This window comes from Equus asinus, chromosome 7 (genome assembly GCF_041296235.1).
Source record: "Equus asinus isolate D_3611 breed Donkey chromosome 7, EquAss-T2T_v2, whole genome shotgun sequence".
Classification (NCBI taxonomy): Eukaryota; Metazoa; Chordata; class Mammalia; order Perissodactyla; family Equidae; genus Equus; species Equus asinus.
The window spans coordinates 84,265,912-84,278,681 of NC_091796.1; the positions used below are offsets into that span (position 1 = coordinate 84,265,912).

General features: G+C 40.8%; 1 protein-coding gene across 24 annotated transcripts in view; it reads left to right on the plus strand.

The window, feature by feature from the left end:
• TTLL5 (tubulin tyrosine ligase like 5) overlaps window positions 1-12,770 on the plus strand; it is a 279,445-nt gene that overhangs the window by 205,419 nt on the left and 61,256 nt on the right. For all 24 annotated transcript variants that reach the window (XR_011504698.1, XR_011504700.1, XR_011504699.1 and 21 more), the window contains one exon: window positions 8,509-8,726. Coding sequence is in view for 21 of the 24 variants with exons in the window: in XM_044774056.2 (XP_044629991.1) it covers window positions 8,509-8,726 (218 nt within the window). In the remaining 3 variants the exon portion in view is untranslated. The remainder of the gene's footprint in view (window positions 1-8,508; window positions 8,727-12,770) is intronic.

The following is a 12,770-nucleotide window of genomic DNA, read 5'->3' on the forward strand; positions in this document are numbered from 1 at the left end:
AATGATATTAAAGAAGGTATTTTAGGAGAATTTCAAAGCTCATAAAGTATTAATTAGCTACATTTTTTTTTTACTAATACTTATTTGGACAATCAAAAATTATATTCAAATTAATTTGTTCGCGATTCTTAGAGATGTGAGAAGAAAGAGTAGAAAGAATGACTAATACCATGGTAAAATGATTAAAAGAATATTTGTGTAGATTGTTACAAGAAACAGCATTAGCATCAAATTATGAGCCAGGTTTTCATGAGACACTTGCTATTTCCTCACAATAATCAAGGAAAAACAAGGATGTTATCCTCTCAGGTATACTGATGGAAATGCAGTTGGTACAACCTTTACAGAGGGCAATTTGAGAATATATGTAAGAAAAACGTTGAACAGAAGAGGAAGCAGCCTTCTGATCTACTATTCTACTTCAAGGAAATGATCTAGCATATGTGAAAAGATATACATAACAGGATGTTTATCACAACACTGTTCTTAAATAGCAAAACAAACCGATGACAACCTGAATGTGTGTGTGTGTGTGTGTGTGTGGTTTCAAATGGAAGTATAAGATTTTTGGGTGCATACTTTTTCCCACTTAAAAAACTATTATGAACATATTTCCATAATAACAAATACAGATCTACTATGTCAGTTTATAGTATTCTACTATCAGTGATTGGTTGAGTAAATTATGATAAACCAGAGTAGAAAATATGCAGCCATTACAAACAGTGACCTAGATCTACCCTTACAGAGGTGAAAAAAGGCTCAGGATAGATACTTGACTGAAAAAACAGTCTCCAAAACATCAGATGTCGTATGATCCCATTTTTGTAAGCCCACAGAAATACTTGTCTATTTGAAAAAAATAAGTCTATATAGACACCAAAAAAAGTCTAAATGTTACCAGAAATTACCTCAGAGTAAAATTTGAAATGACTTTAAAAACTGTTTTCCTTTTTCAAATGAACATGTATTAAAGAAATTTGTGTTTCCAAAAAAGACAAAAAAATCTCAGTCTGTCAACCTTTTGTGAGTGTGTGAGATCTGTGTTCAAATATTACGGGGTGTCGAGGGAGAAAGAGAGAGAAAGCAAAGCAGAGTCTACAGTCGTATGAGTCTAAATTTGCCATCAGAATATCAGCCTCTACTACTGGTTCTCTTGTTAGAAAGGGTGGTGGGGCTGCTAGTGAGGGAAGGTCATCCATGTAGTATCTTAGGGCTAATTAGTCTCACTGAGTTTTTGGGTCATGGGCTGCAGCCCTTGCCTTAGCCAGCTGCCACCGAGTTGGGCTTCTTTGGTTGTAATACACACACAGCCCCAGATCAGTTTGTGTGTTTCACTACTATTGAAAAACCAACTCAGAGACTACTGTTGGTGTCTTTGTTTTGGTTAGATGAAGGAGTCTGAGGTTCATGAGTATATTTGAATATCTGTTTTTAATGACCTGCATTGTTTTTCAAATGTCAACAAGTACAGTTGATTTGGGGACTGCCTGGAAGTATAGTGGTTTCAGTCGGCTGGTGAATAATGGTTTCTCCTAAATTGTTTTGTCCGAGTAAACACCTGTATTCACATCCTTTAGAGTAGGTCATTTAGGAGCCTTCTTTCCTAGTTGCTAAAGGAGAAAGAGCTTTCTAAAATCAAGAAATGGAAGGATATGCTGGCAGACTTCCAATATCTTTGGCACTCAAAGTCCTGTCTCAGGTGTTTGTGTCATTGTTCTCTCTCTGTATGAACAGCATCGTCTTCAGAGTGTCCACTCCATCCCTGTCGGGGTCATAGCACTGCCAGTGCCTTGTGACAGTACCAGAAGTTATACTCTGTTTCTCTTGCTCAGCCTCCAGTCTTGTCCCAGCTGACAAACATTGTGAATGGAAGACAGCCAAGAACTCCATAGAGTGTGAGACAAAGGCTTTTTGGAAGCTTGCTTTTGCCAAAATAGGAACAGCTACCCTTACCCTTACCTTGGCCCCAAGCTTTTTACAGCGTTGTATGGTTGCACAAAAGCCGTAATATGTTCTTTGCACTGAACAGCTCTCAGTCCGGTTGTAGTAACGTGAATGACGAGTGTCCTACATGCTCGGGAAGATAGACCATCCTAGCCCTTGAGCTGCCAGAGAGAAACATACTAGAAGTGGCTTTGTATACTATGTAATGGGAACTTTCTCCAAGTTAGGATAAAATCTCATCTGGGGAGAAGAATACCTAGAAATGTTTGCTCTTCTGAAATCAAGAGTAAAGGGGGTGCAAAGAGACATTAACCCACTCAAATAGAGATTATCTTTTGCCTACCTTATCTTCCTTGTTTTCAGAAAATGAATTTAAAGAGTCATTTTGCTACAAAGAGCCATCCAGCTCTGCTGCATCACCAAGAAGCCTGAGTAAAGACTAAAAGGAGTGTTTTTCTGGAAGGAATTAAAAAAAAAAAAAACCCTCCCAGAATTTAATCTCTGAACAGTATTATCTTTCTAGTAAGAGAGCCCAGATCTTGCTTCCCCATAACCTTCCAAGTTGCAGTCTGTGTTCTGTCTATCAGAAATTCCTCCTTCCCACCCACGAGTACCCTTCTGTTGTGGGAGAAGGAGGGGCTTTCCAGTCTTTTGCCTGGGGCCAAGCCAACCCTCAAACTGTGGTTTTCTATGAGTCTCCTTGCTGAGGCATGGCTGTTTCCCACACCCAATAAAGAAGCAGAAGTCTTGTATCTATCGAGCAGGTCTCGAGTCGAGGCCAGTGCTCACACAGCTCTCCCATTCCCAGGACGTTGAGTGATGACGGTGCAGCCCCCATCCCCGGGTTGTTCACCCACAGGTGCAGAGCACGGATAGTGTACATCCAAACGTCACATTTCTTCGAAATTATATGGAGAACTTACTGCAGCTCTTCTGTCCACTTATGAATCAATATCAGGACAATAATCTATCACTGGTGGAGTTGTAGGATTGAGGCCAATACAGGCTATGTGGGGCCTGGGGAGGTTGATTTCTGCCACTAGTCTAAAGACATCCATTTCTGTGTCTGCTTTTAACATTGCTTGGGTATTTTCTTGGGTGTCTTCTTATCAGATTAGACTGCTTTAATCTCCTTCCACTTAGCCTTGGCTTTGGTGAAACAACGGGGGACTTGTCTGCATTACTGACTTTTTGGAATTTTGGATGGTATAGAATTGTACTCGTTTCGTTATCCATTCAGTATATTAGAGTATGATCACCAAACAACAAATAAGAACCTAGAAGCTTTTACTGTATTTGGAAAGAGTATCTGTTTTCTTGAGATACTGTACATTTATGTTATACTGAGGCTTAAACAAGTTTGACTCTTTGGTAGATTGAGAATTATATCTCAGCTTAGTTAGGATTCCATTTGGCTGCATGTAATAGGCTCACCCCCATCCCCCACCCCAGGTTAAACAAGTTGGAGATTTATTTTTTCCCCCCGTATAATCAGAAATCTAGAGATGGGCTCTCCCAGAATCCATGGTACTATCAGGAGCCCGTGCTTCTCCTGTCTTTATCCTCTGCAATCCTTAACAAGTGACTTTCACCCTATACCTGTCCACCTCTAGCTAGGTACCCACCTTCTGAGTGGGAAGAAGAAAATCAGTAGAGGGCAAAAGTTGTGAACCAACCCAGTCTGCCCTGTTTAAAGAGCTTTTGCAGAAACCACACCTGGAAACTTCTGTTTACATCTCAGAACTGTGTCACATGGTTATCTCTAGGTACAGGAACAGTTGGGAAAAGTAATTTTTAAGCTGGGTAGACAATACTACCCATGCAAAATCAGGGTAGTATTATTAGAAAGAAAGAGAGAATTGTTAGTGTTACTGAACCAAAGTGGGTTTGGCTTCTGGTGAGTTAAAATCAGACTCTCCACCAGAAGTAGTTGTCACACAAAATAGAGTTTATTTGCAGCAAATAGGAGACCACGCAGAATCATTTCCAAAGTCATGGCTCTCCCCAAGCACGAGCACAGGACAGCAGGGGCCTTTAATTTTGGATGGGAAATGAATATTCAAAAGGGAGAGGTGGGCATTCGTTTGCGCAGGCTCAGTTGGAAAAGATGCTTCCATGTACACTGCAGGTTATGGTAATAAGGCCTGAGCTCTTCCCGGAGAGGAGATCTTAGCATGAAAAATGAGGCAAAGGTGGGCTGGCCCAGTGGCACAGTGGTTAAGTTTGCACATTCCACTGTGGTGGCCCAGGGTTCGCCAGTTTGGATCCCAGGTGCAGACCTAGGCACCGCTTGTCAAGCCATGCTGTGGCAGGCGTCCCACATATAAAGTAGAGGAAGATGGGCACGGATGTTAGCTCAGGGCCAGTCTTCCTCAGCAAAAAGAGGAGAATTGGTGGCAGATGTTAGCTCCAGGCTAATCTTCCTCAAAAAAAAAGGTCATAGGCCTTGCTCTTGGCTTGGCCTGGTTCAGGGTGGTTGGTGATTGCATCCCTTACACATAACAAAAAGAGAAAGACAATTTGGAGAAAGAGTTAACTGCTTCTGAAACCTCCCTTGAGTTCCTCAGGGCAATTAGTCGGTGACGTTAGTATCCAGACAAATGACAGTCTTCTACATAATCAATTCTCCTAATTTATTTTATTTTGTTATTTGAGGTAAAAACTGATCTTATTACTATCAAACATCAATGTCTAAGGTCCTGCCACAAAATTTTCTTCTAGGAAGGTGAATTTATTTTTGTGTGGAATCTACAGAAGGTCTTACTTACACTTTGTGGCTGAGTGTGAGTTGAATACAAATAACACACCAGGCACTGTTCAAAGGCCAGAGGATGGTGCTGTTACAAGATTACATCTCTGTGTAAACACAAACTTGCCTATTTTCTTGTACAGAATTTAGTTGTTGTTAAAAAGCAAACAGATGAATACTTGGCATAATGTGAATTTTGTCTTTTTCATTCATGGAGTATATGTTTATTAAGCACCTTTTATGCTCAAGGCACTCTACTGGGCACTGAGGGTGAAACAAAAATTAATCAGATATAAATCTAGCCGTTTCCAGTGGGTATTGTCCAGAAGGGGAAAAAAGTCCATACGTAAGTGGCTATAATACATGGTAGAATGTGCTAAATGTGATAAGACACATACAAATAAATTTTTATAAGTGTTCAGAAGAAGAAAAGAGTATTTCTGCCAGAGAGAATTGAGTAAATATGATCTAGGGAACCTAAACATATATTTTCATTTTAAAAGTTTGCTTTCACAGCTAGTAAGCATCATCATAAGACTAGAAAAATATGTTGAAAAAATGCATAGCCAACTACCATTCACAAATCATTACAGATAGGCAGACTGACGTGTCATCCCGTCCTTGGGCTCCTCAGTAAACCGAGATAGAGGTTTGGGAAGGAGTGGAGCCTTCATTGAGTGTCTACTGTGTGCCTGGTACTTTGATTTATTTCAAGAAACCTTTATGGAATGCCTGGGCTAGATTTACATATGTGATCTTCCTTTAACCCCCAACAGTCCAGCTAAGCAATTATAATTGCTTATGAGGAAGTTAAAGCTCAGGGAGGTTAAGTAACTTGAAAACATCACCCGGTTTATATGCCAGAGCCTACATTTGAGTCTACGCACATTTGACTGCAAAGCCTTGCTCTTTTCCACTTACTCTGCCTTTCACTGATGACCTCTTCTGGTTTCGTAGCCATAATAAGTGTTGAACAGTCAATTCCTTCTTCACCCTGGGCTGATGGTAGGTCTTATACCCAGCTGGTTGAAACTTGGCTTCATTTGGGTACTTTTGACTTGTACCCAGAGTTTATTTGTTACCTGCTTAAATCTTAGAACTTGACTTCCTTTTGACTTTTTTATATTTTTTTGAGGAAGATTAGCCCTGAGCTAACATCTGCTGCCAATCCTCCTCTTTTGGCTGAGGAAGACTGGCCCTGAGCTAACATCCATGCCCATCTTCCTTCTACTTTATACGCCTGCCACAGCATCGCTTGACAAGCTGTGCATAGGTCCACATCCAGGATCCGAACCAGCAAACGCTGGGCCACCAAAGCAGAACGTGTGAACTTAACTGCTAGGCCACCAGGCTGGCCCCCCTTTTGACTTTTTAATAATTTATCTTTGTAATAAATAACTATGTCTAGATGATACACAATTCAGAAAGGTATAAATGATGTATAGCAAAAAATTAGTTCTCCTCCCCCTTGGTCTCCTAGCTAATCAGCGCTTCTCCCTGGAGGTCACCAGCTTTTTGTATACCCTTTCAGAGTTGTTCTGTGAGGATACCAACATTGTATGTGTGTTTGTATGAGAACGTGTATGCATGTGTGTTGGTATATATGTGCATGTTTGTGTGTGTGCTTCTTTACACAAATAGAAGCTTACTATACTCACTGTTCTGATCTTGCATCTTTTTATTTGTATTTAGTTGTCCCAGAAAGATTGTTTAACAAAAGAAAAACTCAGTGTATTTAAAAATATGGTTAAGTCGTCACCATGGCAACGTGTGTTGAATAGATGTTCTTACTGACGGCAGTTCCCTCACATCATGAAAAATTTAACTAAATAAAGAATATTTTTATTCCAGGAGCTCTTTGCTAACAATGGTTTTTCCTCCTCTACTACTCATCCAGTGAATTTGTTTATGGGTTGTCATGTGGAACTCTTCAGCCCTCATTCTGATTTCTGGTCACCTTCCTGTCCTGAATCGAGTATCTCTCAAGCACTCTTCAATCTAAACTCACTTATTGGGATATAGTGGGGAGAATACAAGCCTAGGGTAGCCCTTCCTGCCTGCCTCCTTCCTTCCAGTTGAGTGTCTCCCACATGTTTTGAGACCCTCAGGTATGGAAACGGTGCCTGAAAGAAATGGGTTTTGGGGCCAGTCCCACAGGCCTGGCCTCTTGCTGCACCCTTTGGTTACTTGTCCTCAGAAAGCTTGCTGGAACAGATCAGGCTTCTGGGCCCTCTTAGAAGATCTAAAGACCTCTCCTCATGTCCACACTCCACAGTGCTGCCCTGCTGGCTTTGCCCATGGGTTTGGATCTTCCTTTGTTCCACTTCTTTGGATCAGAGATGGAGGCGAGTGAACAGCTCCACAGTCTCCCCTTCGAGTGGTTTGCAGAGATGAGGAACATCTCAGTCAGATTGGTCCATTTGAAAATGCTCTGATCCTCTACCTCTGAAGTCGCTTTGTTCCTTGTCAGGCCTCTCAGTCAAACACATTTACTCCACACAAGATCCCTTGATCCCTTCATATCTGCCTAGCGCAGGGCCTTTGGACACATTTCCCTGCAATGGGACATTCCAAGGCATGAATATAGAAGGGTTGCTTAACATTTTACTACAGCTACTCAGTTCATCTTCTATATCTTAAAAAATAAAATTCATAAAGGATAAAAATAATACCAGTTAAGTCTATCTAAAAGGTGAATGTTCCTAAGAGCATTTGCTCTTATTCTTTTAGCCCTTGCCATGAGGAAATGACATTTCTCTTACATCTCTTTAAATGTAATGTCTACAGATGGAAATCAATTGCCAGAAATCCTTTTAATAAAAAGTCCTATGTATTATGTCAATTATATTATTTTTCTCTTAATATTATTATACATTTAAAGCTTTTATAATGCATGCATATTGAAAGTGGTGTTTATAGTATTGAAGGATCAGAAACAAAGTGTGTGACACCAAAAGTTATTTCTAATGAGGTAAACAAGTTGTAAGAATTTCGTAAGCATTTATTTAAGCAAGTAGTATATGTTTACAGCCTAACTCTAGATATATGTTGATGTTTATGATGTTGATTTTTAGGTCTATATTTATTTATAGGCTTACTCTGTGAGCAAAAATACCCTTGTGTTGATCTTGTATTGATATAGTAACTAGTATGCATGTAGTAATTTTACTTTGAAAACGTTTTCAAATGTAAAGTCTTGTGTTAATCTTTAGGTCAACAAGGTGTTACTACACCAGAATTCTACAAATCGCCCTCAAGGCCGTGCATGGTCTGGCTCCTGGTTTCTGTTCCAGCCTCCTCTCTCTACTCTCTCTGTTTACTCACTATGCCCTAGCCACACTGGCTGCTTCTCTTTCTTCAAATGTGCACGCCTTCTAGAGGACTTCAAAGTTCTGTGAATGGGATTGAGTCAAGCTTCAAGTCACTTTTGTTCTGTGCTATATTTCTAGTACTTGACACCCAGTAGGAGACGTTCATTAAATATTTGTTGAATTTAACAGTGAAGAAAACTAAGACGAAGAGACAGCAAGTGCCTTTCTAAATCATAACGTATGGACCAATACATAGTACACAGCTGCCCTGATTCCTAGCCCAGTGTACTTTCAACAAGACCATCTCAACTTTCTGCTTCAAGAGATTTCCTGTCTCTGAATCTGGACCTGCACTGGCATTATTAGAGAAATTTTTCCTAAAAAATTACTTTAACAGTTTCCCTTTTTTTTGGTCTTGCTTCAGGATTGCAAATCAGTTATTCACTTAATGGGTTGTGAAGAGCATCTCCATCAAATCTTTTTTTTTCCTTTTCTTTGTAGGCCATCTTTGGGAGCCAGACACTACCTAACTGCAACTTATGGACAATGAGCAATGGTGCAGCTTGCAGAATTTCAAGTGCCACAGCTAGTGGCCAGAAGCCAACCACTCTGCCACAAAAAGTGGTGCCACCTCCAAGTTCTTCCTCCTCCCTGGTCCCCAAACCTCCATCCAATCACAAACAAGTTCTCCGAAAGGCAACATCCCAGAGGGCTCCCAAGTAAGTTTTCAGTAATCTTCTGTCTAATTTCTTATGAGTTGTATCAATTCTTTGCTTACAGTACTCTTTATTTATGGAGGCTTCAAGACAATTTGTACTAAAATGTTGAAAAGAAGAACACCTGATGGGGAATAAAAGCTAACTCTGGTTCTCAGACCTGGCTACAAATTAGAACCAGCTGGGGAGCTATTGAAACGTGCCCACGTCTGGGCTCTACCCTGTGGGAGGGGCAGGCATTGCTCTTTTAGGTTCCCCAGGGATTGAGAGGAGAGCTGCCGCTGGCAGGATTCAGGGTTGTCGCTAACTAACTCTTCCGGCCTCTGGCAGGAGCTACAATCAGACAGTGCACCAGGTAACAGTGCTCCACTGTGGGCTGGGAGGAAGGAAATGAAAACTTCCCCCAGATGTCTTCTTCTCTTGGTTGTTCTACAGATTCAGATCTTTTCAGTTTCATATAAAATTCAACACCCTTCCCCTGCCGCCCACCCTTGTTGGTTTGTTCACTTTTAGGCATTTGAATGGGAGGACATAGGATTGGGATTTTACTGGGGGGATTAACTTCGTTGGCATTAGTCAGTAGGCTCTGTGTAGCAGCAGTATTTCTGATTATCTTTTGTAGTCTACCTATTTTACCTCAAAAAAGACATTTCCGTGCCTGAATCAGCTTTTTTAGGTCACATCCTTCGCTCTACCCCCAGCCATTTTTTAGCTAGTGAACCAGAAATGGCCTCATAAAGAGTGTTGGTCCTAGCAGCCCTTCTCCATTTAAAATTGCATACCTTTTCCAAGGTGTCTGGCAGAGGCGGGCATTCCTTCATGGGCAAACACCTAGAGGAGAGTGTGTGTATTTCTCTTGCTTTCATTAAGGCTTCTCATTTGTTCGTCCTTCTCAAAAATCAATTTTAGTTGTAAGAAAGAACCCTAGGACATAGAAAAAGCAGTTACTGTTTTTCCCTTGGGATGGTGAATCAAGTTCTGGATTTGGATTGAAAGCAATCCCTTGTGGCTGTTTTGATTATATTGCTGCCATTATTCATTTATCCAACAGATATTTACCACGCGCCTACTAAGTTCGAGGAATAATTGGCGTCGTAATGACTTTGCAGAACTCTCTGGAGCAGAAGGGAAGGGCGCTAGGAAGCCTGCAGTTCGTAGTGGAAGGCAAATAGCACAATAGCGAGGAAGGCATGTGGCCCCTCACCCTGGAAGGAGTAGAGACACATCCTTAAGGGCACAGCCTCCGGAGCCAGACTACCCGTCCACTCTTTCCCAGCCCCACGCTTTACCAACCTGAGGCCTTTAGCAAGTTACAAGCTACTTAATCTCTTGGCCTCAGATTCCTCATTCGTGAAGTGGGGATAATAAGAGTATCTACTTCATAGGACAGCTGATAAATATTAGCAGAGTTAATACCTGTAAAGTGCATGGAACAAGACCGAGCACATGTAAGAACTCACTGAGCATTCTAAAACCACACTCTCCTTCACAGGTTTGAGAAGCCCACAGTTAGGGAGGAAAATTAGTGAGTCTCATACGAATATTGAGTTTGCCAGTGTGCTCCGGGTTTGTGGATTCTCCAGTTATTGGTGGCCTGTGTGGCTGTCTGGTCCTCTGGTGGAGAGGTGGCCTCCGTCAGCGGGCAGCAGGGTGGACATTTGAAGACACCCCTCACTGCCCTGAACTCACAGCTGGCAGGAGAGCTCTTCAGCCCTCTGAGATGGAATTGCAGCTCTGTGAACAAATTTTGCTTTGCTGCATTTTTGTGGTTTCTTCTCTCTGACAGGCAGGAGTGTGGGAAAACCGGAAACAGCTCAGCACCAAAAATGCACAGAAGGGGGGAAAAAAGCAAGATTTCTTCAGAATTTAAGAAATATAATCCAAGTATCAAAAGGCATGCTGTGAGGCGTTGTTCCAGGAAATAGTTTCCAATTTGCCTTTAAAACTCGAGCACAAGTCTCTGAAGCTAAATAAGTTAGCTCTGATGGAGACCTTACCATTCCCTCACTTACACGGAAAATGGACAGTGTTGTTTTCAATATTCTCCTGACTTTTAGGAAGAAGAATAGCATTATTTTTATCTGAACTGATGCGATGAAAAGTTCCCTCTATGTATTATCCAGATAAAGCTTTTTTTAAATAATCATTTTATTTTAGAATAATTTTAGATCTACAGAAAAGTTGTAAAGATAGTACACATAAAGATAAGTACACCCAGTTTTCCCCATTGTTAGCATCTGATACTGCCATGGTACGTTTGAAGAGCGTACCACACTAAGAAACCGTCACTGAACTGAACCCCATCCTTTATCTGGATTGATGAAGTTATTTTTAATCTAGAGGCACCTTTCATAGCTCCTGAAGTCAGGCTCCTGGGTATCAGTTGATATATTCTTATTGTTCTAAAGTAGTTCATGTTCCTAGCCAGCATGGTAAGTTATTTAACATCTTTGTGACTCCGTTTCCTGTTTTAAAACAGGGATAATAGTAGTGCGTGTCTCACAGGGTTAGTAAGAGAAACAAATGAATTAATAACGTCAAGCACAGTTACGGTGCCTGGTACGTAATATATGTTAAATGAGTTTTAGGTATTATTATGATTAATACTAAGATGGTATTTCAAAACATTTTCAGGTAATTTTTTACTTTCTTCATGAAAGATGTGTTGCTTCATTTGCTTGGAGCGTATTGCGGCCTTTGCTCTGGCTCAGTTCAGATTAATCAGGAACCCTCAGCTATGACTGGTGAGACTGAGTCACACTCAGGAATGCCATTGTTGCCCCAAGAGACGCAACTAATGAGAAGTTGTAATGAGCTTTTGACCATGCCAAACCCTCTGTTTTTGGGTTGAACTTCAAACTTCTCCTAGCACAGAAGTTGGCACTGGACAAATATAGAAGCAATTTCCAAGAGCATCAAAGTTTCCACATCCTAGAGGGTTGAGTTTAGAGAACAATAGAACATAAAAAATGGAATGTCGTTTGGATTTTGGTGCAAAGGGAGTTGAGAAGCAGAACAGTGGGGTCCTATTTCTTTATGATAATATTCAAGTCACTTTCCCTCTTAAGGTTTCAGTTTCCCATCTGTAAAACAAAAACCACTGTCCCCACTGAATAATTAACCAAAATAACTTGTTTTCTGTCTATTCTGTTGAAAGCCTTTTTATGAGCACATTTGCTGTTTAATCCTAATGCTTTACAGCCATTTTCCTCATCCCCTCTTGGCCCAACGGTTCTTTGTTATAGTTCTCAAGTTCATGTGCTTAGCTAAATCTCATTTGTCAGTTCTGTGAAGGGATGATTTAGATTTTTTTTTTTTGCCTTTTCCATAGTGCCAATAGCCTCTCTTGATTTTCCTCTCTAATGTTTGCAACACTTCATAATTTAGTACCCACTTCAGATCCTCCTTTCAAAACTATTTGTGGTATTTCTTCGAAGCAGTCAGCTGAATAAGAAAGATGACAGCCTATGAACAACTACGTGCATATGAACTGTCTCTTCCTTGTAAATGACCTTTTTTTCAGAGCCGGAATCACACTCTCCAGGAAATAGGGAGAAAGAGACACGAGGAGATTAGAGTTTGCCAGAGACATGGGCTAAAGTCATAGACTAGAGATGGATTTGGAAGAGCAGCGTCAACCATGTTCTACCTTGGGGTTACTCTGAAGAAGGAAAACTGTGTAAGAAACACCAGACTTAGCTAAAGGGCTTTTCTTTAAATAGCTGGGATTACCTTTCCTTACACAGGTTTTAGGATATTCTGCATCAGGGTGAGCTCAGTGGAAATCGAAGGTAACTGCCATCCGTGTCAGCACCCAGGACAGTGGTGTTTATTAAAGGCTGCTAGGGATTAGGAGGGAGGAAAGCAATCAAGAGCTCGGCAGCATGGTAAAGCCAAATACCAATTAATCTGACCTGACATTTGATGATGTCAGCAATATGACGAAAGATGCTCAGAGATTAATGTCAGAAAAATATAAATATAAGAATCAGGTTAAAAAAAATGTGACATCTTTTTAACATATGAGTCATTAAAATGAAGCAAAGT